The sequence below is a fragment of the Phyllopteryx taeniolatus genome, chromosome 11 (assembly GCF_024500385.1).
Source record: "Phyllopteryx taeniolatus isolate TA_2022b chromosome 11, UOR_Ptae_1.2, whole genome shotgun sequence".
Lineage (NCBI taxonomy): Eukaryota > Metazoa > Chordata > Actinopteri > Syngnathiformes > Syngnathidae > Phyllopteryx > Phyllopteryx taeniolatus.
This window is the reverse complement of record NC_084512.1, coordinates 7,611,485-7,628,971: the sequence shown is the minus strand read 5'-3', so window position 1 is coordinate 7,628,971 and position 17,487 is coordinate 7,611,485. Positions and strand designations below refer to the sequence as shown.

The following is a 17,487-nucleotide window of genomic DNA, read 5'->3' as shown; positions in this document are numbered from 1 at the left end:
TGATCATTACTCATGGGACTAAAAACAGTAGGCCATTGAAGGTAGTCGGGCATTAAATTCTTTGAGCAGTACTATCTGGTTTAACGACTTTTTATGGCACATTCCAAGAAGAAAAAAAATCATGCCTAATTTAGGTGTGTAACGACTGATCCCTAAGTGGGTCAATTGAATAACCGCTTCAGTTAAATAATACTTTCATCCATTGAGCTAAGGCTAAGGTAAGAGTGAACTTTATGAAGTTAAAAAAAATGTATAGTCCAAAGAGTAGTGCACTGGTACCAACATCATGGTTTTCTACCACAAATGCAAAATATTTTTCTTTGTGTGTGTGCGTGGGGTGGGGGGTGGGGTGGGTTGCTTTAAATCACAAGAAATACGGCCAGTGGGCCAAAATCGGCCCGGTAGAGATCCTACAATACACAGTATAAATTTGAAAGTAAAAAAATACAAAAGACATTGTGGTCAGGCCTAAGGATAATTTTGAGAATTATAACGCTCATATAGAAACTGTAATGGTAATAATGGATAGGTCTTCATAAGTTGATTTCATTTTAAAGTGCAATATTATATTATATTATTCATCCATCCATTAATTTTCCATAGCGCTTATCCTCACTAGGGTCGCAGGCATGCTGGCACCAACTGTAACTCAGCTAATTCTGGGCAACAGGCAGGGTACACCCAGAACTGGTCGCCAGCCAATTGCAGTGCACATTTAGACAAACAATCTTTAACACTCACATGTACACCTATGGGCAATTTAGAGTTGTTAATTAACCTACCATGCATGTATTTGGAATGTAGAAAATCCATGCAGGCACGGGGAGAACATGCAAACTCCACACAAGTGAGGGCGGATTTGAACCCGGGTCCTCAGAACTGTGAGGCAGATGTGCTATATTATCCATCCATCCATCCATTTTTTTTACCGGTTATCCTCACTAGGGTCACGGGGTGTTATATTATATTATATTATATTATATTATATTATATTATATTATATTATATTATATTATATTATATTATATTATATTATATTATATTATATTATATTATATTATATTATATTATATTATATTATATTATATTATATTATATTATATTATATGTGAGTGCCTGGTGGCCGGGACTGCATCCATGGAGCCCAGTAGGGCACAGCCCGAAAGGGTAACGTGGGTTCCCCTTCCCATGGTCTCACCACCATAGGGGCCATGGGGGTCGGGTGCAGTGTGAGCTGGGCGGGGGTCGAAGGCGGGAACCTTGGCGATCCGATCCCCGGCTACAGAAGCTGGCTCTAGGGACGTGGAACCTCTCTGGCAAGGAAGGAGCCCGAGCTGATGTGTCAGGTTGAGAAGTTCCAACTAGCTATAGTCGGCCTCACCTCCACACACAGCTTGGGCTCTGGTACCAGTCCTCTCAAGAGGGGTTGGACTCTCTTCCACTCTGGAGTTGCCCATGATGAGAGGCGCCGAGCAGGTGTGGGTATACTCGGCGCCTGCATATTCGGGTTCACCCAGGTGGACGATAGGGTAGCCTCCCTCCGCCTACAAGTGCGGGGACGGGTCCTGACTGTTGTTTGTCCCTATGCACCAAACAGCAGTTCAGAGTACCCACCCTTTTTGGAGTCCTTGGAGTGGGTGTTGGAGAGCGCTCCCGCTGGGGACTCCATCGTTCTGCTGGGGGACTTCAATGCTCACGTGGGCAATGACAGTGAGACCTGGAAGGGGTGATTGGGAGGAACTACACCCCCCCCCCCCACCCCGCCCCCTCCGATCAGAACCCGAGTGGTGTTGTGTTATTGGACTTCTGCGCTGATCACGGATTGTCCATAACGAACACCATGTTCTGGCATAAGTGTGTACATATGTGCACTTGGCACCAGGACACCCTAGGCCGCAGTTCGATGATCGACGTTGTGGTCGTGTCCTCCGACTTATGGCCACATGTCTTCGACACCCCGGTGAAGAGAGGGGCGGAGCTGTCAACGGCTCACCACCTGGTGGTGTGTTGGCTCCCATGGTGGGGGAAGATGCTTATGTGACCTAGCAGGCCCAAACGAATTGTGAGGGTTTGCTGGGAACGTCTGTCAGAAGGTTTTTCAACTCCCACCTCCGACAGAACTTTGCTCACGTTCTGGGGGAGGCGGGGGACACTCCCTGGTAAGGTCTATTTAGGGGTCCTGGAGAGGAGGGTCCATCGGGAAGTCGAATCTCAGATTCAGGAGGAGCAGTGTGGTTTTCGTCCTGGCTGTGGAACAGTGGACCGGCTCTACATCCTTGGCAGGGTACTTGAGTGTGCATGAGAGTTCCCCCAACCAGTCTACATGTTTTGTGGACTTGAAGAAGGCGTTCAACCGTGTCACTCTGGGAGTCTTGTGGGGGGTGCTTCAGGAGTATGGGGTACCGGAACCCCTGATACGAGCTGTTTGGTCCCTGTACGACTGGTGTCAGAGTTTGGTCCGCATTGTCGGCAGTAAGTCGGATTTGTTTCTGATGAGGGTTGGACTCCGCCAAGGCTGCCCTTTGTTACCGATTCTGTTCATAACCTTTATGGACAGAATTTCTAGGCATAGCCGAGGGATAGAGGGGGTCCGGTTTGGTACCCTCAGTATTGCATCCCTGCTTTTTGCAGATGATGTGGTTCTGTTGGCTTCATCAAGCCGTGATCTCCAACTCTTACTGGAGAGGTTCGCAGCCAAGTTTGAAGCGGTTGAGATGAAATCTGACACCATGGTCGGATCAGAGTGGGGTGCCCTCTTCAGGTCGGGGATGAGATCCTGCCCCAAGTGGAGGAGTTCAAGTATCTTGGGGTCTTGTTCACGAGTGAGGGAAGAATGGAACGGGAGATCGACAGGCAGATCGGTGCAGCGTCTGCAGTGATGCGGACTTTGTATCGGTCGGTTGTGGTGAAGGAGCTAAGCAGAAAGGCGAAGCTCTAAATTTATCGGTTGATCGATGTTGCTACCATCACCTGTGGTCACAAGCTGTGCGTCATGCCCGAAAGAACAAGATCCAGGATACAAGCGTCCAAAATGAGTTTCGCCCTCCCTTAGAGATAAGGTGAGAAGCTCGGTCATCGAGGAGCAGCTCAAAGTAGAGGTGCTGCTGATTGATTAATTTTAACATGGAAATAGAATGTTTATTTATGGGCATTTGCAAAATACAAACAAAATGGGAAAAAATGATGTAAATGGTTGTGCAAAGTCATCTTTTGTTGATGTTTTGCACGTTTGTTTATTACAGTTGACCACATTTTTTAAAGTCTGAATCTAGGACTGGATCTTATTGCAAGGTTGTGGTCGAAGGTTGCATAATAAAGAATGCAGCAAGCACATGTCAAATTTCAGGGAAATGAAAAATGTTAGCATATTCCAGAAGACTTGAGCCAAACTAAATAACTTCTGTTTTGAAGTTGAAGACTCAGAGCACTTGATTTATTAAGTTGTTTTTGTAAATGACACACACGCCCTTGCCCATGTCCAAAAAGTTGAGACACATGCAGGCATTCTTCAAATTCTATTCAGGAGCTACTGATCACAAGCAATATTGTGGTGAGGTACTCCCTGAAACTAAACTACTGATAGGCTACTAAAATATTATGATAAACCGTATATAATGTAACCATAAAATCCAGTAAGAGTACTTAAACATGTGGCTATATGTAGGCATAGGAAAGATGCAGAGCAGACAGAAAGGTTAGGTTTTTGGGTGATTTTGAAGCCTCATCTTATATATTGTTTATTTTATTTTTTTGTAATTAATCAAATTTAGCAGGGTTTTTCACAACACCCTTCTCTGTGGTGTGTCAAATTTAGAATACATTTATTTTCCTTTTCTAGGGACTTCAAGTGGGTGAGCTGGAGCCTATCCAAATTTATTTAACTTGCAATCAGTCCAGTACACCTTGGACTGATTGGTATACAATAGCAGGGCACATAGACAAATAACGATTCACACATACAGAAAAAATAGAATATTCAATGAACCATCGCGACATGTTTTTTTTCTGGAATGTCGGATCGCCGGGATTCGAACGCTGAACCTTCGAACTGTGAGGCAGGGGTGCTAACCAGGAGTTCACCACGCTGCCTATTATTTAGTTATTATTTTAAAACATTACATAAGATAACACAACCTTTATTAGACCCAGAAGGAAATTTCCAAGATACATTATAAATTATTACATGAGAAATATGACAAAGACTATACAGCAAAGCGTATTCAATTAACGTTAGAAAAAAAATAACTACGATAAGGAAATTAAGTAATGAATAATAAAAAAAAATTAAAACTGTATCAGATTCAAAACTAATTTAGTATATTGATCATAGGCACGTCATTCTATGTGAGAAACTGTATTGCGTTTCTATAGACGGCGCTACTCTTTTTCTTGTCCAGCAGAGGAGGATCGAGAATCACATTTGAAAGCAACGTCAGCGAGTCAGACGCCGAACCAGCAGAAGATGGCGCTGCTTTTTGTTGATATTTTTCAACTTGTCCTTTCTGAACGCGTGGACTGGAGACGCAGCATGACCAGCTACTACTATCAGGATCATTTTCATTTCCTGTACCATAGCTGCAGATAGAGACGAATGCATATGAGCACAGATGAACTGACTAAAGATGAATAACAAAAATAATAATAATATAAAAAACTATTTAACCCATCCATTCAACCCGTTGTTTTAGATGACGACGCGACATCTTTTTGTAAATGAGTGTTGAACTGATCCCCGCATGGAGGTCCACCCATAGTGTGTCGTAATATTATATGTAAATGAAGTGTCACGCTTCAACCAGACAAAACAAGATTTAACCAGCCTTCACCGACCTCGCTCTCCTCCGAACTTCGCACATGTCTAACAATACATTCCAGCCCGTTTGCTTTCAGGGGAGCACAATTTGTAAACAGAAACAACGTCAGAAGGCAGCTGGACTTTTTATTTATTTATTATTTATTATTTTTTTTTTTAAATCCAAATTACTTGCAGAATGGATTTACAAAAACAGCGCTTTGTTATCATTCACATGCACTGATTTGATAAAGTATCTCATACTGAAGAAATCACAGTCACAACAATTAGTTGGGCGCATTGTGAATGGAATGAATGATTTTTTTTTAACCTAAATGTGTACAATTTATTTGAATGACGGTGTAGGGGGTTCAAACAATGTGACAGCATGAACGACAAACTTAAATTTGGTTAATAGTAACAGATATGCTATGAAATATTGTTAATTGCAAAGATTCTGATGTAGGCCAACAGCTTGGTAAAACTGTGCAGGGCATGCCATCACTTTTTTTCTTAAAACTCTACATTTAAAATTAATGTTCACTTAGTTTTCACGGTCAGTTTGTTTTGAGAGATATTATGAACATAATAAAGTGAAAATAAATTTCCAGGAATTGATTTAATATCAAAATGCTATATATTTTCCAGTTCCAGATCGTTTTGTGCCTTTATAATCAATTGCTGTGACCAGTTATTATGCATAGATGATAAACTGAAGACTGGAGCAAATTGCACGTTTGTTAAGAAAGGTTGTTCCTCATGTTTTTTTTTTTTTAAAGGAAAGTTCATGAAATGTAAAGATTTTCCTCATAGTACTTGGCTTGGTTTGCATGAAAACAAAGCTCATCCAGCTGACATCAAATTTGTCTGTATGTGGCCCCTGCACTGCAAGGAGTTTGACACTCCATTAGGGTGCACCTAATCGTAATTTCGGCATTAGAGAAGCCTGCAGCACTGCACCTGCAAGCATATATGCTTGACGATGCCTTTTCACAATTGTTTGCACAATGACAACCACGTTGCCACTGAATGAATGTCAGTGCATGTTGCATTGTATTTTTTTTTTGGTGTAGATTGTGCATGTGAATATTGCCACAGCATAAATAAAAATATGTGTGACTTTATAAAAAAAAAAAAAAAATACCATTTTACTTGCAAACTTCAAAAGAAGCGATTCAAAACAAAACAAAACAAAAACAACGACAACATGCGTCGATTGTGGTTGGCGTTGTTGCTGGGTGAAGTCCGAGACGCCCTTTGAAAAATCCTCTGTCAATGACTTTGTACTAGGTTGTGTACTGTCTCCCCACTCAACACTAAATCCAGTATTTTTCCATCAAGTAGCGCGCTGGACCACGTGACCACAGAGGGTTGGTGGGGGTTAGGGGGGGGGGGGGTGCGCTGTCATGTTTGCATCCTCGCTGACAGCAATGGCCCCAGTATGGCTCGGAACGGGCTAATCCCGCAATGTTCCACTTCATGATCTATTTATGCTGCGACTGACGATATTTGTACGTAAAGTCCACCTGTCAGTTACTACGGTTGCATATTCTGGCAGCAAATTCTCCTCCAGGTCGTTTTTTTTTTTTTTTTTTTTTTTTGTAACCTCGTGCGTTCGTGATCGTGTAACCACTCCCACTCGTGGCTGGTGGAAAATTACCAGCTTACAAGCAACAGGCACATGAATGGTACTTGCAGTAGATCTCATCATACAAACCGGCAGTGTACCTGACGGAGGCACACACTGCTCTTTCATGATGTTATATTTGAAAATAACTGAAATAGCGAGTCTTAAGTGGATAGATATATTCAACGGAGTCACTTTTTACTGCTCATCGCGTATGTGATATGGATAAGAACCCACGCAAATGAGCGTTTTGTATTTTAAGCCTTGATAACATCAAGGAGGGATGTATTTAAACTATGATATTCGGACAGGGACTCGTGAAGAAATCCATTCTACATAGGAGTCTGCCCTCTTTTTCTCTCCTGGCGGAGCGGTCGCGTGGGCGCTTGAGCCAATTGAAATTGATTGACAGGTTCACCGTGCAATGGGAGCGGAGCCAGGATTTCTCCGCCAAAGCTGCAGCCAATCATCACGCGCGATGGGCGGAACTCAAGTCCAAACTTTACGCGGCGCCATCGGCTGAAAACTAAACCGAGATGGAATCTCCCAGTCTGAACCGGTTTCAACCGGTTGCGAGTTAGTTGCTTGAGAGAGGAAAGGAGGCGCAGGCACACGACCTCCATACCGCCCGCTGGAAATTTATTAAGAGTAAAGACTTTATTAGGTTTGTGACTCAAGGTTCGCTTTGTTTGGTAAAATGTCTTGGAGTGACAGCTTACTGGCTTTGCCTTGATAGTAGTTTTGGAATCCACACCAGTGGTTGTTACCAGTCAGACATCCCTCGCTGTTTGAGCTGGAGATAGTCAACGCTGCAGAAATAGGAAACCTTTTCTTATCAACTGTGATTCTCAAGTGCTCACTGTATCTTGTACGTTGTTTGGCTAACGCCACACTTTTCAATCAGAGCCTCGGAATATAGGTACGTAAACTGGAGTGAAGTGCAAAACTGCCGAGTTGCTGTTAGGCTGGATGTATTATTCTACGCGTGCAGGGCATAACTAGCGGATATTGTATTGTTTAGTCATGTTTGCATAGCTTTTCATTGTGCTCACGAAACGGCTCTTACAGGACATTGATAATATACTTGGCGGCATTAAATAGCCACGAGCGGGACTAGCACGCACTAGCTAGTGAAGGTGGAAATCATGCGTGTTTGTTTGAAAGCAACGCTGTGTGATTTCTATCCACGCCTCTCCCACCTCGCTAGCATCACTCGAGGACGCGACGGCAAGCGGATGTCAAGTTGGTGTTGCTAGGCACTCACTTGCTCGCCGCTCTCTTAGCTTTCTTCTTCGTCACGTGCCCCGCGTACACAGCCTACCATCTTAAAAGCACAAAATGTGGATTTGGACGTAACGGCAACCGAAAGCAACGAAACTCTTTTCACGTTACACTCAGCAGACATGAGTGTTCTGTGTAGCTGTGGTGGGAGGGGTTGTACCACGCCATTGCTGGACCTCATGGGAACTGTTAAGACACTCTACATCTTCACAAAATTGAGCCTGCGGACGATTTAATGTTTTACTTGCTGCGTGTGAAGTTGTGCAGAATGAATGCTGACATGGCTACAATTGCTGCTCGCCATTGTCAACACAATCGTTAATTGCTCACTTGTTTTTTGTATTTTTTTTGGGGGGGGGGGGGTTGGACTTTGGCTGAGTCAGCTTGGTTTCTTCAAGTTGTAAACAAAGTGACGTCGACTTGTGAATCTGACGTGGTTTGGTTAACTACTTATCAATCAAATTGAATGTATGACAACTATTAAGAATCGTTTTTGTATGTTTGAAATGAGTGTAATTATAAACAGTTGTTAGTGACATGGCTGACTTTTACTGCTGAAACTATGTGCAATGTTGGTGTTTCCTGCCATAGTGTCTCTCCTTGCAGAGCTTTTTTTTTTTTTTTTAATCTGACAATTTGAAGAAATATTATTGGTTTCAGATATGTTACCTGGTTGTTGACAGTTGGTGAGTTGAAGGGATGTGGTTGTTTCATTGTCAGCTGTTTGGAATGGTTTCAAAACACATGGTACACATGACTTTGCCTGTTGAATGAGTTTTGTGCTTCCATGACCCCTCCTCTCCTTTCCTGTCGTTGTTTCAGAGCTCTATGCCAGCAATTATGACAATGTTAGCAGACCATGCAGCACAGCAGCTGCTGGACTTCAACCAGAAACTGGACATCAACCTGCTGGATAATGTGGTGAACTGTCTATATCATGGGGTGGGACCACAGGTAAATTACATTTCAAATGACATGTTCGATAATTCCCATGACATATTTTACACAATTTCCAGTTGTAATATCTACACTTGTTGAACAAGTTGTATCCCAATTTCTTGTAAATTGATGTGATTCTATAGTGTCGTGACTAATTAATTCAATTGCAGCAAAGAATGGCACAAGAAGTGTTGACGCATCTCAAAGAGCACCCAGATGCCTGGACAAGAGTGGACACCATCCTGGAATTCTCACAGAACATGAACACCAAAGTAAGCCGTGTTCAGCGATACTTTAATTTTGGGAAAATTAGGTGTGTGCCACCAGAGATCAAATTGGTGAAAAAACTGTGTACTGTACAGTGGAAGCATGAATTCGAACACAATCTGCTCCGATACACTGGGCTTATGATTAATTGAAAGGTCAAAACATTTTCCCCAGGGGAACAGTGGAAATGTACATAAATCAAATAGTGTCAAACTCATTCAAGTGTAAGTAGAGTGATTTGATGTATAATAAAACTATTCATTTTGTTGTATTTTCAAAAGTGGAATGGGAGAGAGAAGGCAGTCTACTCCATACATTATGCTTTTTCACATTCTGTCATGTGTAAAAATACTGTAAGTAGACAGTTGAGAATTAAAACGTAAAAACAATAAATTTTGTATATTCATTGTCCTTCTCAAAATGTGTGACAGACAGGTGGCGCATACAGTGGGGCAAAAAAGTATTTAGTCAGCCACCAATTGTGCAAGTTCACCCGCTTAAAAAGATGAGAGGCCTGTAGTTTTCATCATAGGTATACCTCACATATGAGAGACAAAATGGGGGGAAAAAAATCCATAGTTACATTGACTGATTTAAAAAAATAATAATAAATAAATATATATATATATATATTATATATATATATAAATATATATTAATATATATATATATATATATATATATATATTAATATATATATATATATATATATATATATAAATATATAAAAAAAATAATATATATATATATTATATATATTTTATATATTATATATATATATATATAATATAATATATACATTATATATAATATATATATATATATTGTATATAATATATATATTATATATATATATATATAGTATATATATTATATAGTATATATATTATTATATATATATAGTATATATATTATTATATATATATAGTATATATATTAGCAAATTATGGTGGAAAATAAGTATTTGCTCACCTACAAACAAGCAAGATTTCTGGCTCTCACAGACCTGTAACTTCTTTAAGAGTCTCCTCTGTCCTCCACTTGTTAAATGTATTAATGGCACATGTTTGAACTCATCAGTATGAAAGACACCTGTCGACAACTTCAAACAGTCACACTCCAAACTCCACTATGCACAAGACCAAAGAGCTGTCAAAGGACACCATAAACTAAATTGTAGACCTGCACCAGGCTTGGAAGACTGAATCTACAATAGGTAAGCAGCTTGGTGTGAAGAATTCAACTGTGGGAGCAATTATGAGAAAATGGAAGACATACAAGACCACTGATAATCTCCCTCGATCTGGGGCTCCATGCAAGATCTCACCCCGTGGGGTCAAAATGATCACAAAAACAGTCAGCAAAAATCCCAGAACCACACGAGGAGGACCTAGTGAATGACCTGCAGAGAGCTGGGACCAAAGTAACAAAGGCTACCATCAGTAACACACTACGCCGCCAGGGACTCAAATCCTGCAGTGCCAGACATGTCCCCCTGCTTAAGCCAGTACATGTCCAGGCCCGTCTGAAGTTTGCTAGAGCGCATTTGGATGATCCAGAAGAGCATTGGGAGAATGTCAGATGAAACCAAAATATAATTTTTTTGGGGGTAAAAACTCAACTTGTCGTGTTTGGAGAAGAAAGAATGCTGAGTTCCATCCAAAGAACATCATACCTACTGTGAAGCATGGGGATGTAAACATCATGCTTTGGGGTTGATTTTCTGTAAAGGGACCAGGACGACTGATCCGTGTAAAGGAAAGAATGAATGGAGCCATGTATCGTGAGATTTTGAGTGAAAACCTCCTTCCATCAGCAAGGGCATTGAAGATGAAACGTGGCTGGGTCTTTCAGCATGACAATGATCCCAAAGACATCCCCCGGGGAACGAAGGAGTGGCTTCGTAAGAGCATTTCAAGGTCCTGGGGTGGCTTAGCCAGTCACCAGATCTACACGCCATAGAAAATCTTTGGAGTGAGTTGAAAGTCTATTGCCCAGCGACAGCCCCAAAACATCACTGCTCTAGAGGAGATCTGCATGAAGGAATGGGCCAAAATACCAGCAACAGTGTGTGAAAACCTTGTGAAGACTTACAGAAAATGTTTGACATCTGTCATTGCAAAGGGTATATAACAAAGTATTGAGATGAACTTTTGTTAATGACCAAATACTGATTTTCCACCAAAATTTCCAAATTCTTCAAAAATCAGACAATGTGATTTTCAGGAATTTATTTTATTCCCCACCCCTAATTTTGTCTCTCATAGGTGAGTTATACCTATGATTACAGGCCTCTCTCACCTTTTTAAGTATGAGAACTTGCACTATTGGTGGCTGACTAAATACTTTTTTGCCCCACTGTAAGTCAATGTAAATAGGATGGTGAATATCTTCACAAAATATACAGGGCAAGACTCGGCGGAGTTCATTCCATACTTTTATTATCGATGTATTGTACTAACCAGGCAGGACTGACAAGAGCGTACTAGTATTCTTCCGCTACTACCGTGACAAAAAAATATGTTGTATGGTCATCATCAAGTTTTCCGTTTTGGCTGTGTCTGAAATCACTTCCTAACCACTTTAAGGACCTTGTTATTTGGATCTTCCACTGTATTGTTGGTGGGGTACATCCTGGAATGGGCACCAGCCAATTGTAGGGTACATAGACACCCATTCACCATATGGAAGCTGGAGTACCCAGACAAAACCTGTGCAAGCATGGGGCGAACATCAACTCCAGTGGCAATATTTGCTAACTCTTCCTTGCAAAAACATTCCAAATGTGTCAGATTGCATGGGCATCTCCTGTGAACAACCCACACCTTATGGATGGCCGATCGGATTCAAGTATGGACTCTGTCTTGGACATTCTACGACTTTAATCTTCTGGTGAAGCTGTTCTTTTGTTTATTTGGTGTGTTTTGGGTCACTGTCATGCTGAAGGTTTTGTGGTTACACTGACTGGGATTTGGAACTGTTCATGAATCCTCCCACCTTGACTAAGGCCATAGTTCAAGCTGAAAAAAAACAGCCCCGAAGCACAATGCTGCAACCACTTCATTGTAGGTATGGTGTTCTTTTGGTGAGGAGCAGTGTTGTTTGCGCCAAAGATGACTTTTGGAATTCTGGCCAAAAATTTAAACCATGGTCTTATCGGACCATAACAGATTTTCCCATGTGCGTTTGGGAGATTTGAAGTCTGTATTTTCCAAATGTAGCTTGGCTTTGATGTTTGTAAGATCAATCTTCCATCATTCCATCCTACATAGGAGATTGTTGTCACATCTACTAAACAGCCAGTATTTGCCAGCAATTCCTGCAGCTCTTTGAATGTTGCTGTCGGCCTCTTGGCATCCTCTCTGATTTTTTTATTTTTATTTTTATTTTTCTTCTTTTTTTCTTTTCTTCTCCCCACTGTTGTACCATATTTTCTCCACTTGGTGATGTCTGCCTTCACTGTGTTCCATTGTATATTTAATGCCTTGGAAATTATTTTGTACCCTTCTCCTGACTGATCCCGTTGAACAACGAGATCTCTCTGGTCTGGAAGCTCTCTGCGGAGCATGGCTTTTGCTGTAAGATATAACTAAAAAAATATCAGAAAAATAACTTCATTTGGGATTAATCACAAGCATTTTAAACAATGGCAGGGGTTTGCTGACATCCATTTAGCATGATTTTGAATGACTTGTGATTGTCACATTTTATTAGATTATTTCATATTAGAGGGTTTGCACACTTGTGCAACCACATAATCTCAGTTAACTGTTCTATTTTTACTTTTGTTTCTTGTTTAATTGAGTTGTAAAGATTATAGGTCACATTAATGATGGAATAAGTTTTTAAATGATTTACTTGGTCTTTTAATTTTTTTTAGTTTGTATTAACCTGGCATTTGAACAGGTGTGTGTGTGTGTGTGTGTATTTGTTTAATGTCCACTGTTCTTAAAAAATATATTACAGCATTATCACAGTCTACTTTTGTTTTGTATGCAAGACCCATGCTGTTTGCATAAAATTTATTTTGACGTCATAGAATTTTTATTTTGTAACCAATTTTACAATTGTCAGATTTTAAATCATTTGAAAAATAATTGTCAGTTATTGTAGACTCACTCGATATTGTTTGTCGTTTTTTTTTTTTAAATGGACTCCCATGAACAAAACAAAATTAAGTTGTGTTTGGTTGAATTTGGGTTATTGTTTCCAGTGGCTTGAAAGGCTAATTCAGTTTCATGCTTACTGATTACTAAAATTAACCGTCACTGCATGAAAAAAAGCACTTGACAACTTTAGGTTCTTGTTTTCAAGGAAAAACAAAAAAACTTTTGATGGTTAATAATAATAATTACCATTTGGATCTGACTTAGTACATTCACTCACTGTACAAGTTCTTACTTGACATATGCAAATGCTGCAGTCAGGTACAAAACATTGAAAACTTTAATGCAACATGCTTGACTGTTGTATTCACATAACCAGAGAGACCATAACACATTCCCATGTTTAAGAGGGAATACGTCATTTCTGTAAATGGGCACAATGACTATAAGACATGATGTCTAATGATATGACATAATTTAAAAGCAAGCATGGAACTTTTCAGAAATTTCTATTCAAGCCGCTACAAGAATGATGTTTAAAAAGAAAATCGTGATTACTTTTTAAAAAAATGTACTTTAAAAGTTGGACTTTATCATCATTCACAAGAATAGCTTTGATTTTATGAAGTGCTTCTTGATTTGAGTCAAGTCGTATTTTTGGCTTACTATAATGATTTGAATAATACAAAAATGTTTGAGGTTTAGTTCGTTAAAGCTCACATTTTAGGGTTTTGGATTAATTGTGCGTATCATGCATTGGCACTCATGCTGTATTATGGTGAAATGAAAGCCGTTCACACTAATTTTAAAGTCAAACGCTATCTTGCATCGGAACTCTGCTCTGCAAAATGCACTTTACCTCACAAGCACAAGTTGAAAGCTTTTTCTCTGTCAGTTTTGATCCTACGTACTGGAACCAGTTCCAGTTCCAAACCATGTGTAGTGCGCAACCCTGAGTGGCCAGCCTTTGTTCACTTTAGGATGAAAACACATTTAGTGTAGGTCTTGGTGTAACCTCTAGCCCAGTGATTCTCAAAGTGTGGTACTAATACCACTAGTGCTATGTGGGCTCACTCTCGTGGTATGTGAAATAATCTCTGCTCAAGTACAGTTCAGTTGTATTTAACTTTTTGGGACAATTCTTCTATATTTAGGTGGAGTGTCAAACGGCATAATGTTGCATTGACATGCAATAATGTTATTTTCATGAGCATTTCGACCACTACTGTATTTTGTTTCTCCTAATAGTGGTACTTGGAGCGCTCAGTATTTTTAAAAAGTGATACTTGGTGTAAAATGTTTGAGAACGACTGCTCTAGCCCATTAGAATCACCCTTGCAATGCATAGATATTGGTAAATGTTTCTGCCTGGTCTGTCATGATGCTGAAAAAGGACTTCTACAACACTCTTAATTTTACTGCACACAGAAAAATAACTTAAATCTAAGCATGCTAGAAAATCTACATTTCAAGATGGTTCTGTTAAATTTTAGCTAGAAATAACTTATTACAGGCTTTTCCATTTTATTCATGTTTTCCCACACTTTGCACAAAATGGCCATGTTCAGTTTCTTAATATGTCTATCTTTGCTTATTACAGTACTATGCCCTTCAGATCTTGGAAACAGTTATCAAAACAAGATGGAAAATTCTTCCCAGGAATCAATGTGAAGGTACATTTTTGTTATACACTGTCTGTGATCCTCAAAAACCATCTTAAAAACCTTGAATACAGTGGACCCCCGCTATTTGCCAGAGATGGGGACCGGGCCTGACCCTGAACGTGGATAATTGATGGCCATTAAAGTTGCATTGGGGAAATTATTTTGAAACCCCCAAAAATCTTGAATAAGCGGGGATTAACTGCCAGTAAGTGTTTTTGGGGTTGGTTCCGCCAGAAAAAAAAGGAAAAAGAACCCTCTGAATAGGTGTATGTGGGGGTTCGCTGTATACCTACTCGGTGGTTCAAAGCATGTTGAATTGATACCATATGGGTGATACCACTGCTGGTTGCTCATTGGTCTAGCAGATTTGTCATTGTCACATTTAAAGATGCATGGCCACTTATCTTATGCTGTTGTAGTGCTGTAGCGCTGGATGCAGTATTGTACTCCAGTATCCACTTTGCTGCAGTGCTTCTTTCTCTTTCACAATAAAATTTCTTTACGTGAAATACTGGAGACCCTTGTCGTCCTTTTTTTTAATTATTTTTTTTATTTTTTATTTTTTTTTTTTAAGTGTCACGTTCTAACTGCTCAATGGACTTTCCAGTTTGCCTTTAGGTCTGTTTTGAATTGGGAAACATTTGAGCTAAGTCGGGCCAGTACTACACTGTGCAAAACCGGCTAGTTAATTTGTATTGCACCACTAACCAAGGTCGACTCGGGATTTCAACTTGTCAGGCTTGGCGATGCAAAATTTTGGTATCTTCAGGACAGATTTAAAGATTAGAAAGAATACCAGGAACGTTAAAATGAAACCATTTACCTTATCTCCCTGTAGTGTATTTTTATTGAAGTAAATTCATCTTACCGCAGTAGGGCTTGCCAATAAGACCTACGATAAGTATTGTCTATTCATCATAACAGGAGCAGAGCTGTGGTGAATTTGTCTATTTGTAACCTATCACTTGAAGCTACCACACCAACAACCTTAAAATATACAAAATAAAAGGACTGCCCACACCTGCAGAGGTTTCTGCAAAAAAATCTTAATCGCTGCCCCTAATTCTTTGTTTGTATTTTATATTTTTAAAAAAAGATGATTTCTAGCACCTACTGTACATACCTCCTAAAAGTGAAATAAGTCTTCAAATAGATTAATGAAATAATTTTTCTTTAACACCTTTTTTATTTTTCGTGAAAATCAGTTGATACTGCAAGCACATTTTGCACCAAAATGTTTTTTTGACCATGAAACTTCTTTACTTTTGACCATTGATGCATCCTTTTTGTTTGTTACAAACCGTGACTGGCAACCACCATGTATGTCTTTTACCCCTTGTGTTAGAGAACTGTCTTTTTTATTTTTTTTATTTTATTTTTTTTAAGTTCCACTTGCTTCACCCAGCCTGGCCAGCCACATTAATATATATATTCAATGTTCCTGCAGACTGGAAAAAGCAATGAGAGGCGGTTGAAAACAGTTTAACCATGCTCTGCTCACAGTGACAACATTGATTGTCTGGTGAAATGTAACTTCTATTAAACAAGGTCTTCACCTTATACAAGTTCAGTGGCAATCCAAAACCCACATCATTGTTAGCACAACTGGTTGGCAATTTGTAAATGGAGAAGCATCATTTATATCGACCTATAGAGATCCTGGAAGAATGGCAGCTTCAGGTAGTTCGTTACAGGTGACTTTCATGTCAGGATATGTAAATGTTTTCAGATTTTATTGCAATAAGTTGTGTTCCTCAACGTTTGTACCTTCTGTATTTTCTAGGGATAAAAAAGTATGTTGTCGGCCTCATTATTAAGACGTCATCTGATGCAGCAAATGTGGAGGTATGTAACTGTTAGATACTACACGTTATGTGATATTTAAAAAGTGGGATTAGAATGTTTTAATTTAGTTTGTTAAACCAGGTAAGCCAATTGAGAAGTTTATCATTTACAGTTAACTTTGCATTTAGTATTGTAATCCTGAAAGTTGACAATGTAATGTTTTGTCAAACTTTTGTTATATTGTGTGTGTGTAAATTTTTTTCTTAAAGTGATATTGCGATTATTTACACCAACTGTGTTTCAGTCATCTTAGCGTCACTCGCATCCTTGAAGAGTGCCGGTTAACAAAGTACTAGAGACACAATATTGCCACTAAACAAACAAACTGCTCATGTGTTTATGTTTGAACTTTTTAGAAGGAAAAGGTGTACATTGGAAAGCTGAACATGATTCTTGTTCAGGTATGTTTTAAAAAATATTTCCACTCATAATGATGTGATAATGAAAGTGTATAGCTATGGGGACAAACTATAATGGTGTGTAGTATCAAAAGGGGGAGCAAAAGATGTCAATGACAATATCTTATGAAATCAGTCTAGAATGGTGAAGCCTTAGTTTCAGTATTCTATGAGCCACTAAAATGCTTAAATAATCCATAAAGAGGGCCGCCCAATGTCTTGTCCGTATCGTCTATTAAGTCGTTCACTTTTACAACTGCTGTGACGACTCCACACACTTTTAATTATTGATTGAAATCTTTAGAATAGCAGCACCATCTTCTATAAATGGAGGAACCACAGTGTAAAAACATAAATAGGTTAGTTTGCAAGTCTTTGATCTTTATGCACTTAAGGACCATTCAAAGATGAGTTAAGTATAAAATGCACTACAGCACAATGCAGGGCAACAAAAATACTATAAAATAGTCCAAACCATCAGTTTTAAACTTTTTGGGGTTTAATAATCAACTGGTAATAATCATTTAGATCAAATCCTCAGTTGTGCATCTGTGGATCCTATGATGGG

At 39.4% G+C, this 17,487-nt stretch overlaps 1 protein-coding gene across 4 annotated transcripts in view; it reads left to right on the top strand.

Moving 5' to 3' along the window:
• The first annotated feature begins 6,514 nt into the window (after positions 1-6,514).
• The window catches only part of xpo1b (exportin 1 (CRM1 homolog, yeast) b), a 36,368-nt gene continuing 25,395 nt past the window's right edge, over positions 6,515-17,487 (top strand). Inside the window, exons 1-6 of one of the 4 annotated variants that reach the window (XM_061788954.1) lie at positions 6,515-7,338; positions 8,523-8,654; positions 8,810-8,911; positions 14,613-14,685; positions 16,460-16,521; positions 16,878-16,922. In XM_061788954.1, coding sequence (XP_061644938.1) covers positions 8,529-8,654; positions 8,810-8,911; positions 14,613-14,685; positions 16,460-16,521; positions 16,878-16,922 — 408 coding nt within the window. In that variant the 5' untranslated portion in view covers positions 6,515-7,338; positions 8,523-8,528. The remainder of the gene's footprint in view (positions 7,339-8,522; positions 8,655-8,809; positions 8,912-14,612; positions 14,686-16,459; positions 16,522-16,877; positions 16,923-17,487) is intronic. The other 3 variants (XM_061788953.1, XM_061788952.1, XM_061788951.1) reach the window with 3 other exon arrangements.